This window comes from Coregonus lavaretus (genome assembly GCF_964263955.1).
Source record: "Coregonus lavaretus genome assembly, chromosome: 33".
NCBI classification, from domain to species: Eukaryota; Metazoa; Chordata; class Actinopteri; order Salmoniformes; family Salmonidae; genus Coregonus; species Coregonus lavaretus.
Genome location: NC_140020.1, coordinates 1,130,052 through 1,150,628, shown reverse-complemented (window position 1 = coordinate 1,150,628; position 20,577 = coordinate 1,130,052). Strand labels below are relative to the sequence as shown.

The 20,577-nt window shown below is 48.5% G+C and overlaps 1 protein-coding gene across 1 annotated transcript in view; it reads right to left on the bottom strand.

Annotated features, from left to right (window-relative positions):
• LOC311108074 (choline/ethanolamine transporter flvcr2b-like) overlaps nucleotides 1–20,577 on the bottom strand; it is a gene marked incomplete at its 3' end in the record, with an annotated part of 40,385 nt that overhangs the window by 15,270 nt on the left and 4,538 nt on the right. Inside the window, exons 2-3 of the mRNA XM_084150720.1 lie at nucleotides 11,645–11,786; nucleotides 8,276–8,416 (exon numbers count right to left, since the gene is read on the bottom strand). Of these exons, the coding sequence (XP_084006846.1) occupies nucleotides 8,276–8,416; nucleotides 11,645–11,786 (283 nt within the window). The remainder of the gene's footprint in view (nucleotides 1–8,275; nucleotides 8,417–11,644; nucleotides 11,787–20,577) is intronic.

Here is a 20,577-nt window from a genome sequence, read left to right as displayed (position 1 = left end):
AAGAAAAATTCATTACAATGATATATTTTATATTATAAGGACTGAATTCTAAGGCTACCAAGCTTAAGCTTGCTACAAAGAGATACAATTTCAATTAGCACTGACGTGTGAAGTGAGAGGTGTCAAAGCCCTTGAGCCCAACAATGGCAGGAGAGTCGTACAGTCTACCCCAACTAGAGGCCTTAGAAGAGGCCTTAGAAGCACCCCCCCACTGTTCAGAGGTCATTAAAATACAGTACCCTCTGAATGTAAAAAACGACAAGACACGAAAAGAGTACAAATTGAAACTTCTTTTGGGGAAGCACGAGACACTTTTTGCTGATTTGTATAAAAATGGCAACATAAGCAACCTTATCTTCCACACAGACCATCCCCTGGCATGGCACAGTGCTATACTAGCACACTACCCCTCTGTTAAGAGGGGGGGTGTTAGCGACGGGTGGAAACTCAGGATACTGGACAACGAGGACTCTGAGTCGTCTAATATTAATCTCTATAAATCTGGAACCGTTTTGGTTCAAGGCAACACCAAACAGTTCCAGCTGGACTTTCACCTAATCAAAGAAATAGCTCAGCAGGAGAAGCTGTCCCTTGAGAAAGATACCCCTACCCCGAGCGGGTCAGACCAGACCTCTTCATTAAATAACCCCACAGAGCAACCCCAAGCAGAAACTCAACTTCCCAGCACAGAGTACTACTCCCTCATTGAAATGAAGGATAAATTCACCCAGCTGGAGGTAAGGCAGGTGGAGCTGGAACAGCAGGTGAACACACTCCAGTCAGCACAGACCCAGACAACAGTCCAGCACAACAACACCCCCTTAACTAGACCTGGAGAGCTGCAGGTAGAGAGAGACATGTCTGCACTCTGGACTGTGGTGAGACAACATCAACAGGAGAAAGAGCAGGAGCAGGAGAAGAACAGAGCACTAGAGGAGAGGATCAGAGTGCTGGAGGAGAAGGTGAGAACGATGATGGGTGACATTGAACAACCCATTAGAGAACAGCCCACCTCAGATCCTGGCCAAAGTCTCGACACCGCAGCAGAACAGTACACCCTAGACCCTGACCATAGCCTCGACATCACACCCAGACAAACAAATGAAGAACCCCAAGCCCTGGGGACCCCAACCCCTCTGAGCAACCTCCCAGTCAGACACCCTGATAGCCCTCATGACGACCCCCCCACACCCACTGAGGACATACACAAGCCACAGATTGTACTCCTTATGGACTCAAACGGGAAATACATACAAGAAAATAAACTTTTTCCAAAACACACAGTGTCTAAACTCTGGTGTCCAAATACCCAGCGCGCCCTAGACCTTCTGTCTAAGGACCGACTAGGATCACCCAGCCACATAATAATACACACAGGCACAAACGACCTGAGAACACAGCAGGAAAGGGTGGCCACATCACTCAAGGGCGTGATAGAAAAAGCTTCTTCTACTTTCCCCAACGCACAAGTGGTTATCTCAACCCTGTTACCACGAAAAGACTTCCACCCTGCTACCATACAGCGGGTAAACGCAAGTATTTCCCGTGACTGTGCATCAAAACCAAATGTCTTCCTGGCCCACCACTCCACCCTGGACGTGAACAGCCTTTACGACCAGGTCCACCTATACAAGGCAGCAGTGCCCACCTTCGCCCGGACCCTAAAGGATATCGCCCTCAACCGCAGACCCAACACCTCACACAGGAGCAACAGATCAACAGACACCCCGCCCAGACCAGCGAGACACTCTCCCAGACCTGCGGGACCCCCCCCAGGACCTACACATAGAGGACCCCCGCAGAGAGGACCTACATCCAGACCACAGCACCATCAACCACATCTACACCCCCACCCCAACCAATTAACTCCCCCCCAAGTCAACCATGCCCACACCCCATTTAGGCCCCCTCAGATCAGACCTATGCCCCTCCTACCCACCCCAAGCCCCCCACTCCCACAAAGAGGGCCTCAACATGAAAGTCACACATACGCCCAGGCCGTGAGCAGGCAAACAGGCCCAACACCCACTCTTACACTAGCCCAAGCCAATGGCATGTACCAGATGCTCAGCAGGCTCTGCTCACAATTACTGGCCTGAGGCCAAACCACACAACCAACAACATTAGACACTTTATGGAACACAAAGCCTTCACTATTTCATCCTGGAATATCCAAGGCCTGAGGTCATCTGCCTTTGGCCTAAAGAGCAGGAATCTGGACTTCACCAAAGAAATCGGAAATACAGACATTGTCATCCTACAAGAAACATGGTATAGAGGAGACGGACCCACTGGTTGCCCTCTAGGTTACAGAGAGCTGGTAGTCCCATCCACCAAACTACCAGGTGTGAAACAGGGAAGGGACTCAGGGGGTATGCTAATTTGGTATAGAGCAGACCTAACTCACTCTATTAAATTAATCAAAACAGGAACATTTTACATTTGGTTAGAAATTCAAAAGGAAATTATCTCAACTGAGAAAAATGTCCTCCTGTGTGCTACCTATATCCCCCCACTAGAATCCCCATACTTTAATGAAGACAGTTTCTCCATCCTGGAGGGGGAAATCAATCATTTCCAGACCCAGGGACATGTACTAGTCTGTGGCGACCTAAATGCCAGAACTGGACAAGAACCTGACACCCTCAGCACACAGGGGGACAAACACCTACCTGGAGGTGACAGCATTCCCTCCCCCATATGCCCCCCTAGGCACAACTACGACAACATAACCAACAAAAATGGGTCACGACTCCTGCAGCTCTGTCGCACACTGGGTATGTACATAGTCAATGGTAGGCTTCGAGGGGACTCCTATGGTAGGTACACCTATAGCTCATCTCTTGGCAGTAGTACTGTAGACTACTTTATCACTGACCTCAACCCAGAGTCTCTCAGAGCGTTCACAGTCAGCCCACTGACACCCCTATCAGACCACAGCAAAATCACAGTCTACTTGAACAGAGCAATACTCAATCATGAGGCATCAAAGCCAAAAGAACTAAATAATATTAAGAAATGCTATAGATGGAAGGAAAGTAGTGTTGAAACCTACCAAAAAACAATTAGGAAACAACAAATTCAATCCATTCTAGACAACTTCCTGGACAAAACGTTCCACTGTAATAGTGAAGGTGTAAACTTGGCACTAGAAAACCTAAACAGTATATTTGACCTCTCAGAGATTTTTAGATTTGATAGGGAAGCTAACAGAAAACCAAAGAAAAGTAATAACAGTGATAAATGGTTTGATGAAGAATGCAAAAACCTAAGAAAGAAATTGAGAAACCTATCCAACCAAAAACATAGAGACCCAGAAAACCTGAGCCTACGCCTTCACTATGGTGAATCACTAAAACAATACAGAAATACACTACGGAAAAAGAAGGAACAGCATGTCAGAAATCAGCTCAATGTAATTGAAGAATCCATAGACTCTAACCACTTCTGGGAAAATTGGAAAACACTAAACAAACAACAACACGAAGAGCTATCTATCCAAAACGGAGATGTATGGGTAAACCACTTCTCCAATCTTTTTGGCCCTATAACAGAGAACAAACAGCAAAAAAATATACATGATCAAATGCAAATCTTAGAATCAACTATTAAAGACTACCAGAACCCACTGGATTCTCCAATTACATTGAATGAACTACAGGATAAAATACAAACCCTCCAACCCAAAAAGTCCTGTGGTGTTGATGGTATCCTCAATGAAATGATAAAATATACAGACCACAAATTTCAATTAGCTATACTTAAACTCTTTAACATCATCCTTAGCTCTGGCATCTTCCCCAACATCTGGAACCAAGGACTGATCACCCCAATCCACAAAAGTGGAGACAAATTTGACCCCAATAACTACCGTGGGATATGCGTCAACAGCAACCTTGGGAAAATCCTCTGCATTATCATTAACAGCAGACTAGTTCATTTCCTCAGTGAAAACAATGTACTGAGCAAATGTCAAATTGGCTTTTTACCAAATTACCGTACGACAGACCACGTATTCACCCTGCACACCCTAATTGACAAACAAACAAAACAAAACAAAGGCAAAGTCTTCTCATGCTTTGTTGATTTCAAAAAAGCTTTTGACTCAATTTGGCATGAGGGTCTGCTATACAAATTGATGGAAAGTGGGGTTGGGGGAAAAACATACGACATTATAAAATCCATGTACACAAACAACAAGTGTGCGGTTAAAATTGGCAAAAAACACACACATTTCTTTCCACAGGGCCGTGGGGTGAGACAGGGATGCAGTTTAAGCCCCACCCTCTTCAACATATATATCAACGAATTGGCGAGGGCACTAGAACAGTCTGCAGCACCCGGCCTCACCCTACTAGAATCTGAAGTCAAATGTCTTCTGTTTGCTGACGATCTGGTGCTTCTGTCACCAACCAAGGAGGGCCTACAGCAGCACCTAGATCTTCTGCACAGATTCTGTCAGACCTGGGCCCTGACAGTAAATCTCAGTAAGACAAAAATAATGGTGTTCCAAAAAAGGTCCAGTTGCCAGGACCACAAATACAAATTCCATCTAGACACCGTTGCCCTAGAGCACACAAAAAACTATACATACCTCGGCCTAAACATCAGCGCCACAGGTAACTTCCACAAAGCTGTGAACGATCTGAGAGACAAGGCAAGAAGGGCCTTCTATGCCATCAAAAGGAACATAAAATTTGACATACCAATTAGGATCTGGCTAAAAATACTTGAATCAGTTATAGAACCCATTGCCCTTTATGGTTCTGAGGTCTGGGGTCCGCTCACCAACCAAGAATTCACAAAATGGGACAAACACCAAATTGAGACTCTGCATGCAGAATTCTGCAAAAACATCCTCCGTGTACAACGTAAAACACCAAATAATGCATGCAGAGCAGAATTAGGCCAATACCCGCTAATTATCAAAATCCAGAAAAGAGCCGTTAAATTCTATAACCACTTAAAAGGAAGCGATTCCCAAACCTTCCATAACAAAGCCATCACCTACAGAGAGATGAACTTGGAGAAGAGTCCCCTAAGTAAGCTTGTCCTGGGGCTCTGTTCACAAACACAAACAGACCCCACACAGCCCCAGGACAACAACAACAACAACACAACTAGACCCAACCAAATCATGAGAAAACAAAAAGAGAATTACTTGACACATTGGAAAGAACAAACAAAAAAACAGAGCAAACTAGAATGCTATTTGGCCCTAAACAGAGAGTACACAGTGGCAGAATACCTGACCACTGTGACTGACCCAAACTTAAGGAAAGCTTTGACTATGTACAGACTCAGTGAGCATAGCCTTGCTATTGAGAAAGGCCGCCGTAGGCAGACCTGGCTCTCAAGAGAAGACAGGCTATGTGCACACTGCCCACAAAATGAGGTGGAAACTGAGCTGCACTTCCTAACCTCCTGCCAAATGTATGACCATATTAGAGACACATATTTCCCTCAGATTACAGCGATCCACAAAGAATTCGAAAACAAATCCAATTTTGATAAACTCCCTTATCTACTGGGTGAAAAACCACAGTGTGCCATCACAGCTGCAAGATTTGTGACCTGTTGCCACAAGAAAAGGGCAACCAGTGAAGAACAAACACCATTGTAAATACAACCCATATTTATGTTCATTTATTTTCCCATTTGTACTTTAACTATTTGCACATTGTTACAACACTGTATATATACATAATATGACATTTGAAATGTCTTTATTCTTTTGGAACTTCTGAGTGTAATGTTTACTGTTAATATTTATTGTTTATTTCACTTTTGTTTACTATCTACTTCACTTGCTTTGGCAATGTTAACATACGTTTCCCATGCCAATAAAGCCCTTAAATTGAAATTGAAATTGAAATTGAATTGAGAGAGAGAGAGAGAGAGAGTTGACGTGACGTGAAAAGAAAGAAAGTAAGAGAGTGAGAGGAGGGTCTTTGTGCTGACACATTTCCTGTCTGAAGTAACGGGTCACTTCCTACCGAACACAGCCCTTTTTCCGCTCTCAAGCGGTCCAGTAACTTTCCTTGGTCAGACGGCACACTTAAGAATCGGTGTGTTGTCCAAAACTGTATTGAAGTGTTTACTGTTTAGAATGCTAAACAAGTACCTCTTTCCAGCATGCTCTCATAATGACAGACATTATTCTATCTCCTCTGGAGGGAAAGTTCTGGAATTATAAATGCTCATTCTGTTTCTCAATGTTTCGTCTGTTCAGGATAAAGCCTGAGTGTCCTATATTACGTCACAAGGGGACAGGCGTACCGTGCGCCCACACACACACACTACGAACCCAACACACACACACACACACACACACACACTACGAACCCAACACACACACACACACACACACACACACACACACTACGAACCCAACACACACACACACACACACACACTTTACATACCCGACATACAGGCCAGAGGATTCAGAAGGGGAAGTAGGAGCAAGAATGAGGAAGAAAATCCTGAACAATTGTATATGCCATTTAGCAGACGGTTTAATCCAAAGAGAACTACATGCGTGCAAACATTTAATAGTCTAATTTAATAATCTAAAGTTAGCTTCAGGTCACACAGTCAGAAATCGCTGACAGGCTAAACATTACTTCCTCATCAGCTAAAGTGACACACTAAACCTCCAGCATATTACACAGACTGGTTAGTGTTATGAACAGGTAATACACTTAGAAATAGAATCCGAACACTAGGCTACATTAAAGGCAGGTTGTACAGGGCCTTCAGAAAGTATTCACACCCCTTTTTCCCACATTTTGTTTGTCACGATCGTCTAATGAGGGAGACCAAAGCGCAGCGCGTTGAGCGAACATGACTTTATTTAATTAAAGCCTAACACGAAAACAACAAAACAAATGACGATACGTGAAGTCCACAGTGACAAAGACTGTACAGGAACAAAAACCCACAAACACAAGGTGAACACAGAACGTTTAAATATGGCTCCCAATCAGAGATAACGAGCCGACAGCTGACACTCGTTACCTCCGATTGGGAGTCATTTGACCAAACAAGGAAAACACAACCAATGACAACCCAACCAAACAAAACACAACCAAAACGAACACACCCTGGCTCAAAATACAAAGTCCCGGAGCCAGAGCGTGACAGTACCCCCCCCTAAAGGCGCGGACTGTGACCGCGCCTCAAAACCCCAAATAGGGGAGGGCTGGGTGGGTGTTGCTCCTCGGAGGCGGCTCCGGCTCCGGCCTTGACCACTACCCTACTTCAATCCCCCCGTAATGGCTCCGATCCGATCTGACCAAGCTGGCTGGATCAGGACAGACGACGCGCACCCCTGGCTTAGCGCGTGAGGCAGGAACGGACCGGACCTGGCTGACGATACGCACCCTAGGCTTGGTGCTTGGAGCCGGAATGGGCTGGACCAGGCTGACGACTCGCACCCTTGGCTTGGTGCGAGTAGCAGGAACAGGCTGGACCAGGCTGACGACTCGCACCCTTGGCTTGGTGCGAGTAGCAGGAATGGGCTGGACCAGGCTGACGACTCGCACCCTTGGCTTGGTGCGAGTAGCAGGAACGGGCTGGACCAGGCTGACGACTCGCACCCCTGGCTTGGTGCGAGTAGCAGGAACAGGCTGGACCAGGCTGACGACTCGCACCCTTGGCTTGGTGCGAGTAGCAGGAACGGGCTGGAACAGGCTGACGACTCGCACCCCTGGCTTGGTGCGAGTAGCAGGAACAGGCCGGGTCGGGCTGGCGACGCACACCGTAGGCTTTGTGCGCGGAGCAGGGACAGGCCGGGCTGAGCTGGCAACGCACACCGTAGGCTTTGTGCGTGGAGCAGGAACCGGCCGGGCTGGGCTGGCGACGCACACCGTAGGCTTTGTGAGTGGAGCAGGAACAGGCCGGGCTGGGCTGGCGACGCGCACCACAGACTCGGTGCGGAGCACAGGAACGAGCCGGACAGGGCTGGCGACGCACACCGTAGGTTTGGTGCGGGGAGCAGGAATAGACCGGACCGTACTGGGGACACACACCACTGGCTCTACCCCGGGATCTGGAACGGGCCGGACCGGACTGGCAACACACGCCAGTACCTCTCGCCGTGCCTCTACACCTTCCATCCCCTCTTCTACCAGTGGCCCCCGTAACCTGGCGGCCTCCTCTGCAACCCCGCTGGACCGCTCCATAGCGGCCTCCTGCTGCTCCGACGTCGTGAGCCCCCCCCTAAAAATTTTCTGGGGGTCTCTCCTCCCCGGGGCCAAGGCCTCTCTCAGACTCGCAATCATCTCCTCCCACGTCCATCCTCTCTCCTCGTCACGCTGCTTGATCCAGTCGAGGTTGCCACGGAGATCTGCCAGCGATGGCTCCTGAACACGCTGCTTGGTCTGGTTTAGGTGGGTTTTTCTGTCACGATCGTCTAATGAGGGAGACCAAAGCGCAGCGCGTTGAGCGAACATGACTTTATTTAATTAAAGCCTAACACGAAAACAACAAAACAAATGACGATACATGAAGTCCACAGTGACAAAGACTGTACAGGAACAAAAACCCACAAACACAAGGTGAACACAGAACGTTTAAATATGGCTCCCAATCAGAGATAACGAGCCGACAGCTGACACTCGTTACCTCCGATTGGGAGTCATTTGACCAAACAAGGAAAACACAACCAATGACAACCCAACCAAACAAAACACAACCAAAACGAACACACCCTGGCTCAAAATACAAAGTCCCGGAGCCAGAGCGTGACATTGTTGTTGTTACAGCCTGAATTTAAAATGGATTACATTTATATTTTGTGTCACTGGCCTAAAAACACAATAACCCATAATGGCAAAGTGGAATTATGTTTTTAGAAAAGTTTACAAATTAATAAAAAATGAAAAGCTGAAATGTCTCGAGTCAATAAGTATTGTTATGGCAAGCCTAAATAAGTTCAGGAGAAAAAAATGTGCTTAAGTCACATAGGTTTGGACTCACTTTGTGTGCAATAATAGTGTTTAACATGATTTGTGAATGACTACCTGATCTCTGTACCCCACACATACAATGACCTGTACGGTCCCTGAGTAGAGCAGGACATTTCAAACACAGATTTAAACCACAAAAACCAGGGACGTTAGCCTCGCAAAGAAGGGCACCTATTGGTAGAAGGGCACCTATTTTTTTTTAAAGCAGACATTAAATTTCCCTTTGAGCATGGTGAAGTTATTAATTACACTTTGGATGGTGTGTCAATACACCCAGTCACTACAAAGATTACCGTTAATTAACATAAACACATTTAGCATCTCCTGGGTCCATGCATAGCCTACAAGCCACTGATGCAGACCTTTTGGAACATCTACATTTTAAAAAGTCTAATAAATCCATTTTAAAAAATGCACTAATGCAGAAATCTCTCCGCCATTTCCTGGTTGCTAAAATTGTCATAGTTTTCCTAATTTCAGTTTCTGTGACAAAACAAGCAAGTATATAAATCAATAAAATAATTCAAAATAGGCTACTAAAGGTTTAAAGAAGACAATGAAAATACTCATCTGTCTTTTAGTTATCAAAATTCTCAACTTAATTGAGCGAACAACATCGCACTGCGCATATTTCACTCTCTATCATTGTTGGGTCAGTGCCACTTAAAAGTTTGTTTTTGGACAATCATTTCCTCCTCCAGTTCAGATGGACGTCATATTCTACTAGCGTCTCCCCTTCTCTCCGATTATAAATGGACAACGTTGTTTTCATTGATCTGTTGGTCAGTGTCAGCAGAGTAGGCTACCGTGTCATTTGTCGTGTTAAACAATATTCTGCTAACGTCTCCAGTCATATAAAGTGTTGTAGAATTGCATGAAATGTGTTTATAAAAAAAGGCCAGATTTTTCCCGTGATAGAGCCTATAGCCCTACTCTTCACGTGCTCAGCCATGCATTGAATGCTCTTTTTTTGCTAACAGTGATTGAGTTATATTATTAGCCTAAACTATGACTAGCCAATCTAAATCATCACATAAGGAACAGTAGGCTATCTTACATAAGTCTGCAAATACAATGATGCATGGAACGCTTTATTATAAAAAGGTGTATTTCTATGGTGAAAATGTGCTTCCCCAAACTTTTTTTTTTTTTTTCTTTTTTTTTGTTTGTCATTTAGCAGACGCTCTTACCCAGAGCGACTTACAGTTAGTGAGTGCATACATTATTTTATTTTTTCTCTGGATAAGAGCATCTGCTAAAAATAAATTAAAAATATTAGGAACGTTGAGAAATAAATATAGTAGGTCTAGCCTATAGAAAGCTGATGGGATCCTCCTCTTTTTAATAGAGGCCATCACTCTGTTTTCTCACGCAATGACATAAAACTGTTGTGCAACATGAGCTCATGGGCTCTCATGAAGTGTTTGATTAGATTTTCGATTACATTTGCATTGATGTCAGAGTGATTAGAGGGAAAACAGAGAGCTGAGTACCAGGCCTTTAGCGACTGGCCGTTAGCAAGTTTGGTAGGCTACCAACGACCATCAGCGGCATCAGAGCGCCGTTTTGGAGAAGCCTAGTTACCGTGACTCAACAGTCACGTGGAATTTGACTGTGATCATGACTCGTGACCGCCTCTGTGGCGGTAATATGTTCACCGTAACAGCCCTAGTCCTTCCTAACTCAGTTGCCGGAGAGGAAGGAAACCTCTCAGGGATTTCACCATGAGGCCAATGGTGACTTTAAAACAGTTACAGAGTTGAAGGGCTGTGATAGGAGAAAACTGAGGATGGATCAACAACATTGTAGTTACTCCACAATACTAACCTAAATGACAGAGTGAAAAGAAGGAAGCCTTTACAGAATAAAAATATTCCAAAACATGCATCCTGTTTGTAATAAGTCATTAAAGTCATACTGCAAAAGAAATGTGGCAAAGAAATTAACTTTATGTCCTGAATACAAAAGCGTTAAGTTTGGGGCAAATCCAATGCATCACTGAGTACCATTTCAAATTTTGAAGAATATTGATGGCTGCATCATGTTATGGATATACTTGTCAACGGCAAGGACAAAGGAGTTTTTTTAGGATAAAAAGAAACCGAATAGAGCTAAGCACAGGACAAATCCTAGAGGAAAACCTTTCCAACAGACACTGGGAGACAAATGTACCTTTCAGAAGGACAATAACCTAGAACACAAGGCCAAATATACACTGGAGTTGATTACCAAGATGGCATTGAATGTTCCTGAGTAGCCTAGTTACTGTTTTGACTTACATCGGCTTGAAAATCTATGGTAATACTTGAAAATGGCTGTCAGCAATGATCAACAACCAACCTGACAGAGATTGAAGAATTTAAAAAAGAATATTGTGCAAATACTGTACAATCCAGGTGTGCAAAGCTCTTAGAGACTTACCCAGAAAGACTCATAGCTGTAATAATTCTAACATGTATTGACTCAGTGTTTTTGTTTTTTCTTTTACAAATGTTAGAATTTTTCTTCCACTTTTGTGTAGATCGTTGATAAATAAAATAAAATCCATTTGAATCCCACATTAACACAACAAAATGTGGAAAAAGTAAAGGGGTTATATATGCATTATATATGTATTAGTAAGAGTTTGATGTTTACATTTATAGTACATCATATAATAATAAACACGTTACCTATGACGACCAGTATGAAGAGCAGTGTAGCAACTCCTGCTGTGATGTAGAACATTACACTGATGTGATAGGCCAGCAGATCCATGTCCTCAACGTTAGGCACCAGGATGGGAGGTAGCAGGAACCCGATGGCTATACCCAGCTGGAAGAAGAGAAGAAACCGACAGCAAAGCTTTAAAAAAAAAAGAAAAGAAAAACTGACGAGACAACGACCACCCTTATTGGAGATGCAATGTTGGAGACAGAGAGACCGGAGACAGAGAGACCGGAGACAGAGAGACCGGAGACAGAGGGCATTCATTTACTGTACTACAAATTCAACCTGTCTCAAACTGGCTAACTGACGACGCATGTTGGCCCATCCCTTCAGAGGACGAGGGATCAAATCAAATTTATAAAGCCCTTTTTTTTTTTATATCAGCAGATGTGACAAAGTGCTTATACAGAAACCCGGCCTTAAAACCCAAAACGGTAAGCAATGCAGATGTAGAAGCACGGTGGCTAGGGAAAACTCCATAGAAGAAGAAACCTTGAGAGGAACCAGGCTCTGAGGGGTGGCCAGTCCCACACTAAGTGATTTAAGTGGAAACATTGAACAGCCAGTTGAATGGAGGAAGCCATGTTGCAGCTTGTTTAATAAGACCAGAGAGGATTCAGAAAAACACCTGGCCAGCCTCATGGACTGGAGGCTCCAGAGAAACACCTGGCCAGCCTCATGGACTGGAGGCTCCAGAGAAACACCTGGCCAGCCTCATGGACTGGATGCTCCAGAGAAACACCTGGCCAGCCTTATGGACTGGAGGCTCCAGAGAAACACCTGGCCAGCCTTATGGACTGGAGGCTCCAGAGAAACACCTGGCCAGCCTCATGGACTGGAGGCTCCAGAGAAACACCTGGCCAGCCTTATGGACTGGAGGCTCCAGAGAAACACCTGGCCAGCCTTATGGACTGGAGGCTCCAGAGAAACACCTGGCCAGCCTCATGGACTGGAGGCTCCAGAGAAACACCTGGCCAGCCTCATGGACTGGAGGCTCCAGAGAAACACCTGGCCAGCCTCATGGACTGGAGGCTCCAGAGAAACACCTGGCCAGCCTTATGGACTGTGGGCTCCAGAGAAACACCTGGCCAGCCTTATGGACTGGAGGCTCCAGAGAAACACCTGGCCAGCCTTATGGACTGGAGGCTCCAGAGAAACACCTGGCCAGCCTCATGGACTGGAGGCTCCAGAGAAACACCTGGCCAGCCTCATGGACTGGAGGATTCAGAGAAAACAGGAATATGTAAATTAGAGTATCCACATATCACTTAGTGTGGGACTGGCCACCCCTCAGAGCCTGGTTCCTCTCTAGGTTTCTTCTTCATGGGAGTTGTTCCTAGCCACTGTGCTTTTACAGACCGCCAGGGATACTAAGGCTGAATTTAGGCAGGCAGCCCAATTCTGATCTTTATTTCACTAAATTGGTATTTTGACCAATCAGATCAGCTCTGAAAAATATCTGATGTCAAAAGATCTGATTGGTCAAAAGTAAAACACAGCTTGAGTTACATTTACAGTTCCGTTCACATTTAAGCAAGTAAGAGCGGAGGACAGGAGGACTGTAGTATTAACTGTGAAATGCCTGACTCTTAAATGTTGATAGTCTTTAATACTGTGTGAAGCTGATATTCAAATAAATTACCCACTTAATAAAAACTAAAGACTAAGGAGTGAATCCTAGCTTCCACTTAAAAAAGGCCCAATGCAGCTGTTTTATGAAATAATTTCTGGGTAACAATTAAATACCTTACTATGAATGTTTTCAATTAAAAAGTTGTCAAAAAGAAACAAAAATAGATTCTTAGCGAAAAAACGATTCCTCAAGCAATACTGGGAGTGGTCTGAGTGGGGAGGGGACAACTGAAAACTAGCTTTTATTGGCAGAGAGGTTTGGAACTCTCTTTCTTATTGGTCTATTAACTAATTTACCACCTGGTGATGTCACCAGGCAGGCCATAACTCCATCCTACCAAAACAGGCTGAAACGTAATCATTTTCCGGGGTTACTGTTTAAATGTTTGACATCAGCTGGACACCTTCCCAGTCCGTGGTGTGAAAGCAGTTGGAAGTGCTGTATTGTAGTGCAGTGAAACAGGATCTCTGATAACATCTTCATGCTTTGGGGCCATGACACTCATAGGGTGAGAGGTACTTTATTTTTACTGACTTTATTGTCCCCATGGGGACATTATGTTGCAGTATCGTGTGCACGTTTAAAGTGGCGTTTACAGTAGAAAACAAATTGACAATACAACATTCATAACAGTTACATAGCAATAAAAAGAGACTAACCTACAGGCCTTACCGGGTCGATTGGAACATTAGCCCAAGCTGTTTAGGAGGGATATCACACCGGGCCTTACCGGGTCGATTGGAACATTAACCCCAGCTGTTTAGGAGGGATATCACACCGGGCCTTACCGGGCCGATTGGAACATTAGCCCAAGCTGTTTAGGAGGGATATCACACCGGGCCTTACCGGGTCGATTGGAACATTAACCCCAGCTGTTTAGGAGGGATATCACACCGGGCCTTACCGGGTCGATTGGAACATTAACCCCAGCTGTTTAGGAGGGATATCACACCGGGCCTTACCGGGTCGATTGGAACATTAGCCCAAGCTGTTTAGGAGGGATATCACACCGGGCCTTACCGGGTCGATTGGAACATTAACCCCAGCTGTTTAGGAGGGATATCACACCGGGCCTTACCGGGCCGATTGGAACATTAACCCCAGCTGTTTAGGAGGGATATCACACCGGGCCTTACCGGGCCGATTGGAACATTAACCCCAGCTGTTTAGGAGGGATATCACACCGGGCCTTACCGGGCCGATTGGAACATTAACCCCAGCTGTTTAGGAGGGATATCACACCGGGCCTTACCGGGCCGATTGGAACATTAACCCCAGCTGTTTAGGAGGGATATCACACCGGGCCGATTGGAACATTAACCCCAGCTGTTTAGGAGGGATATCACACCTGGCACAAATGATTGTCTAGTTGTGTTTTTCCTGCCCTATACCTGCACCCAGAGGGGAATAGTTCAAAGTCTGGCTACAGGGGGTGGCTTGGGTCTGGCTACAGGGGGGTGGCTTGGGTCTGGCTACAGGGGGGTGGCTTGGGTCTGGGTACAGGGGGGTGGCTTGGGTCTGGCTACAGGGGGGTGGCTTGGGTCTGGCTACAGGGGGGTGGCTTGGGTCTGGCTACAGGGGGGTGGCTTGGGTCTGGCTACAGGGGGGTGGCTTGGTTCTGGCTACAGGGGGGTGGCTTGGGTCTGGGTACAGGGGGGTGGCTTGGGTCTGGCTACAGGGGGGTGGCTTGGGTCTGGCTACAGGGGGGTGGCTTGGGTCTGGCTACAGGGGGGTGGCTTGGGTCTGGCTACAGGGGGGTGGCTTGGGTCTGGCTACAGGGGGGTGGCTTGGGTCTGGCTACAGGGGGGTGGCTTGGGTCTGGCTACAGGGGGTGGCTTGGGTCTGGGTTCAGGGGGGTGGCTTGGGTCTGGCTACAGGGGGGTGGCTTGGGTCTGGCTACAGGGGGGTGGCTTGGGTCTGGGTACAGGGGGGTGGCTTGGATCTGGGTACAGGGGGGTGGCTTGGGTCTGGGTACAGGGGTGTGGCTTGGGTCTGGCTACAGGGGGGTGGCTTGGGTCTGGCTACAGGGGGGTGGCTTGGGTCTGGCTACAGGGGGGTGGCTTGGGTCTGGGTACAGGGGTGGCTTGGGTCTGGGTTCAGGGGGGTGGCTTGGGTCTGGGTTCAGGGGGGTGGCTTGGGTCTGGGTTCAGGGGGGTGGCTTGGGTCTGGGTTCAGGGGGGTGGCTTGGGTCTGGGTACAGGGGTGGCTTGGGTCTGGGTACAGGGGTGGCTTGGGTCTGGGTACAGGGGGGTGGCTTGGGTCTGGCTACAGGGGGTGGCTTGGGTCTGGGTACAGGGGGGTGGCTTGGGTCTGGGTACAGGGGTGGCTTGGGTCTGGGTACAGGGGGTGGCTTGGGTCTGGGTACAGGGGGGTGGCTTGGGTCTGGGTTCAGGGGGGTGGCTTGGGTCTGGGTTCAGGGGGGTGGCTTGGGTCTGGGTACAGGGGGGTGGCTTGGGTCTGGGTACAGGGGGGTGGCTTGGGTCTGGGTACAGGGGGGTGGCTTGGGTCTGGGTACAGGGGGTGGGTCTGGGTACAGGGGGGTGGCTTGGGTCTGGCTACAGGGGGTGGCTTGGGTCTGGCTACAGGGGGTGGCTTGGGTCTGGCTACAGGGGGTGGCTTGGGTCTGGGTACAGGGGGGTGGCTTGGGTCTGGGTACAGGGGGGTGGCTTGGGTCTGGCTACAGGGGGGTGGCTTGGGTCTGGCTACAGGGGGTGGCTTGGGTCTGGCTACAGGGGGTGGCTTGGGTCTGGCTACAGGGGGGTGGCTTGGGTCTGGGTACAGGGGGGTGGCTTGGGTCTGGCTACAGGGGGGTGGCTTGGGTCTGGGTACAGGGGGGTGGCTTGGGTCTGGGTACAGGGGGGTGGCTTGGGTCTGGGTACAGGGGGGTGGCTTGGGTCTGGGTACAGGGGTGGCTTGGGTCTGGGTACAGGGGGGTGGCTTGGGTCTGGCTACAGGGGGGTGGCTTGGGTCTGGGTACAGGGGTGGCTTGGGTCTGGGTTCAGGGGGGTGGCTTGGGTCTGGGTACAGGGGTGGCTTGGGTCTGGGTTCAGGGGGGTGGCTTGGGTCTGGGTTCAGGGGGGTGGCTTGGGTCTGGGTACAGGGGTGGCTTGGGTCTGGGTACAGGGGTGGCTTGGGTCTGGGTACAGGGGGGTGGCTTGGGTCTGGCTACAGGGGGTGGCTTGGGTCTGGGTACAGGGGGGTGGCTTGGGTCTGGGTACAGGGGTGGCTTGGGTCTGGGTACAGGGGGTGGCTTGGGTCTGGGTACAGGGGGGTGGCTTGGGTCTGGGTTCAGGGGGGTGGCTTGGGTCTGGGTACAGGGGGGTGGCTTGGGTCTGGGTACAGGGGGGTGGCTTGGGTCTGGGTACAGGGGGGTGGCTTGGGTCTGGGTTCAGGGGGGTGGCTTGGGTCTGGGTACAGGGGGGTGGCTTGGGTCTGGGTTCAGGGGGGTGGCTTGGGTTTGGGTACAGGGGGGTGGCTTGGGTCTGGGTACAGGGGGGTGGCTTGGGTCTGGGTACAGGGGGGTGGCTTGGGTCTGGGTACAGGGGGGTGGCTTGGGTCTGGGTACAGGGGGGTGGCTTGGGTCTGGGTACAGGGGGGTGGCTTGGGTCTGGGTACAGGGGGGTGGCTTGGGTCTGGGTACAGGGGGTGGGTCTGGGTACAGGGGGGTGGCTTGTGTCTGGGTACAGGGGGGTGGCTTGGGTCTGGGTACAGGGGGGTGGCTTGGGTCTGGGTACAGGGGGGTGGCTTGGGTCTGGGTACAGGGGGGTGGCTTGGGTCTGGGTACAGGGGTGGCTTGGGTCTGGGTACAGGGGGTGGCTTGGGTCTGGGTACAGGGGGGTGGCTTGGGTCTGGGTACAGGGGGGTGGCTTGGGTCTGGGTACAGGGGGGTGGCTTGGGTCTGGCTACAGGAGGTGGCTTGGGTCTGGGTACAGGGGGGTGGCTTGGGTCTGGCTACAGGGGGGTGGCTTGGGTCTGGGTTCAGGGGGGTGGCTTGGGTCTGGGTACAGGGGGGTGGCTTGGGTCTGGCTACAGGGGGTGGCTTGGGTCTGGGTACAGGGGGTGGCTTGGGTCTGGCTACAGGGGGTGGCTTGGGTCAAAAAAATGATTTTGTGAGCCTTGCAGAGGGCTCTGATCTTAAAGATCTCATCCAGGCCTGTCTGTCTGACTCCAAGTACCTTGCTTGCTATGGTGATAATCCTTCTCAGCACATTTCTCTGGCTGACAGCGGCATTGCCAAACAATACAAAAAGTTCAAATATTCTCAATGAAAGATTTGTAAAACAGAGTCAGTATAGTACAGTCAACATTAAAAGATCCCAGCTTTTGAGAAAGTACAGTCTCTGTTGACTCTTTTTGTTGATCAGGTCTGTACATTCACTCCACTGAAGCTTATTGACCAAGAGGACACCCCGATATTTGTATTCCTCTACAATCTCTACGTTCTGACCTCTGATAGATGTTGCCGAGGTAGGTGTTGTACGCTTCCTGAAGTCTATGCACATCTCTTTGGTCTTGTTGGTATTGAGGACCAAGTAGTGATTCGTCACACCACTCTACAAAGTCGTTTAGGACCGGGCCACGGTGTTCCTCTTCACCATGCAACAGGCTGATCAGGGCAGCGTCATCAGCGAACTTAACGAGGTGTCTGTCAGGATGGGAACGAGGTGTCTGTCAGGATGGGAACTAGGTGTCTGTCAGGATGGGAACTAGGTGTCTGTCAGGATGGGAACTAGGTGTCTGTCAGGATGGGAACTAGGTGTCTGTCAGGATGGGAACTAGTACAACTATTAGTGTACAAGATGTTCAGTGGGGAAAAAAACACATCCCTGAGGAGAGCCTGTGTTGGTGGTGTGTATGTCTGAAACGTGGGGACCCCCCTTTGACCCGCTGTGACCTCTGGCTCAGGAAGTCCAACAGCCACAAAACCAGCCCCCCCATCTAAGGAGAAGTCCCTTATGAGTCTCCGTGGCAGAATGTAAAGCTGGATTGTGTTGAAGGCAGAAGAAAAGCCAAAAAACAGAACCCTGACATGGGATTTAAACACCCTCTAGATGTCTATAGGCCGTGTTGAGGAGAGGAAGAATGTCATCGTCAACTCCTCTGTTTTAGTCGGCGCAACACAGAAGTGTACATAGTCTGAAACAACATCTGGGAGTTCATTCAGATCAGAGCTGTCCTGAAATACCTCCCACATAGTCCAGTCAAAACACCCTTGGAGACGAGCGATACTATTGTCAGTCCAGATCTGGACAGTTTTAACTGTAGGTTTCTCCCTCTCCAGGAGCCGACAGTAGGTTGGCCGGAGGTAGACAACACTGTGGTCTGATGTCCCCAGAGGAGGTCTGGTGGTGGCAGGCCGGAGGTAGACAACACTGTGGTCTGATGTCACAAGAGGAGGTCTGGTGGTGGCAGGCCGGAGGTAGACAACACTGTGGTCTGATGTCACAAGAGGAGGTCTGGTGGTGGCAGACCAGAGGTAGACAACACTGTGGTCTGATGTCACAAGAGGAGGTCTGGTGGTGGCAGGCCGGAGGTAGACAACACTGTGGTCTGATGTCACAAGAGGAGGTCTGGTGGTGGCAGTGAAAGCATGTGGTATTGTCCCATAGCACAAATCAATAGTCTTTTTTCCTAGTGTGACATTTCACATACTGGTGGTCCGTGCGCAGGACCTTGTGCAAAGTACAGTTGTTAAAATCCCCTAAAATAAATGTGGGTTTGCGTCGGGGGAGATGGATTCCAGTTTCTGTGACAGATTATAAATAATCTCTGATGCCTTTGCTATGTTAGCTTTTGGTTGAATGTACACAAGGGTAACAAACAATTGGGGGAACTCACGGGGCAGATAGTAGGGTCGCAGTGACACAGAAAGCAGTTCAATGTCGGGAGTCTCTCTCTTACCAGGATCGATTTACACCACTGGTCCCTGACAAGCAGGCAGATGCCCCCGCAGTGACGTTTCCCTGTGACGATCACGGTCCGCTCTGACCAGTGTGAAGCCATCCGGCTCCACTTCCCTGTCCGGGACTCTGTCATCCAGCCAAGTCTCAGAAAACGCCAGCAAACAGGCCTCCCGGTATTCGTGTTGGAAGCGCAGATTCGCTGACAGCTCATCCGCTTTCCCCCTCAGTGACTGGGCATTGATCAGCAAGGTGTTAAGTTTTAAAAGTCTTTGTCTGATTCCCCCTGCGTTTTCCACGTTTGCATTTGGGTTTGTAATCGACTCCCAGACAAATCAGGGATTAGATGGGCCATTGGGATATCCATGGCATTCGTGTTTGAGTTGCATTGCAGTAGGAACTCTCTGCTGTATTGGATTCCACTGCCAGCAGCGTTTTCATAATTTAGTCCGTTTGTAGTGGGTATGTACACGATCAACAAGATCAGTCCAACACCCCCCGCAGCAACTGTAAAGCCATCATTGACAGATGGTTTACAAACAAAAGTGTACAAATTAAAAACATAAAAGAACGCCACACCAAACATAACACACTGCGGGATGCAACAGAGCTGTTAGGGGCTCAATGTCCCGCTAGTGACTGTGAGTTCCGATGACGACGATTGCGCTCAGCGCTGAATACAACAATGACAGTTTCTCACAGAGCTGTAGTGTTGAGTGGCATGTGTATACAACAATGACAGTTTCTCACAGAGCTGTAGTGTTGAGCGGCATGTGTATACAACAATGACAGTTTCTCACAGGGCTGTAGTGTTGAGCGGCATGTGTATACAACAATGACAGTTTCTCACAGGGCTGTAGTGTTGAGCGGCATGTGTATACAACAATGACAGTTTCTCACAGGGCTGTAGTGTTGAGCGGCATGTGTTCATCTGGCCCTTGGTCCAAAGAGTCAAACAAACACACTATTCTCAGAGTCTTTGCCACAATGACCTATTCTGCACAACTGTATGTCAACAAAGGTGTCGGGCAAAGATTGAGTTTAGTGTCCAAGCTGAATCCACACAGTAGGGTAGGCTAAACAGCTAGCACAGGGCATGATTCGGGATGTAGGCTAAACAGCTAGCACAGGGCATGATTCGGGATGTAGGCTAAACAGCTAGCACAGGGCATGATTCAGGATGTAGGCTAAACAGCTAGCACAGGGCATGATTCAGGATGTAGGCTAAACAGCTAGCCCAGGGCATGATTCAGGATCTAGGCTAAACAGCTAGCACAGGGCATGATTCAGGACGTAGGCTAAACAGCTAGCACAGGGCATGATTCAGGACGTAGGCTAACCAGCTAGCACAGGGCATGATTCA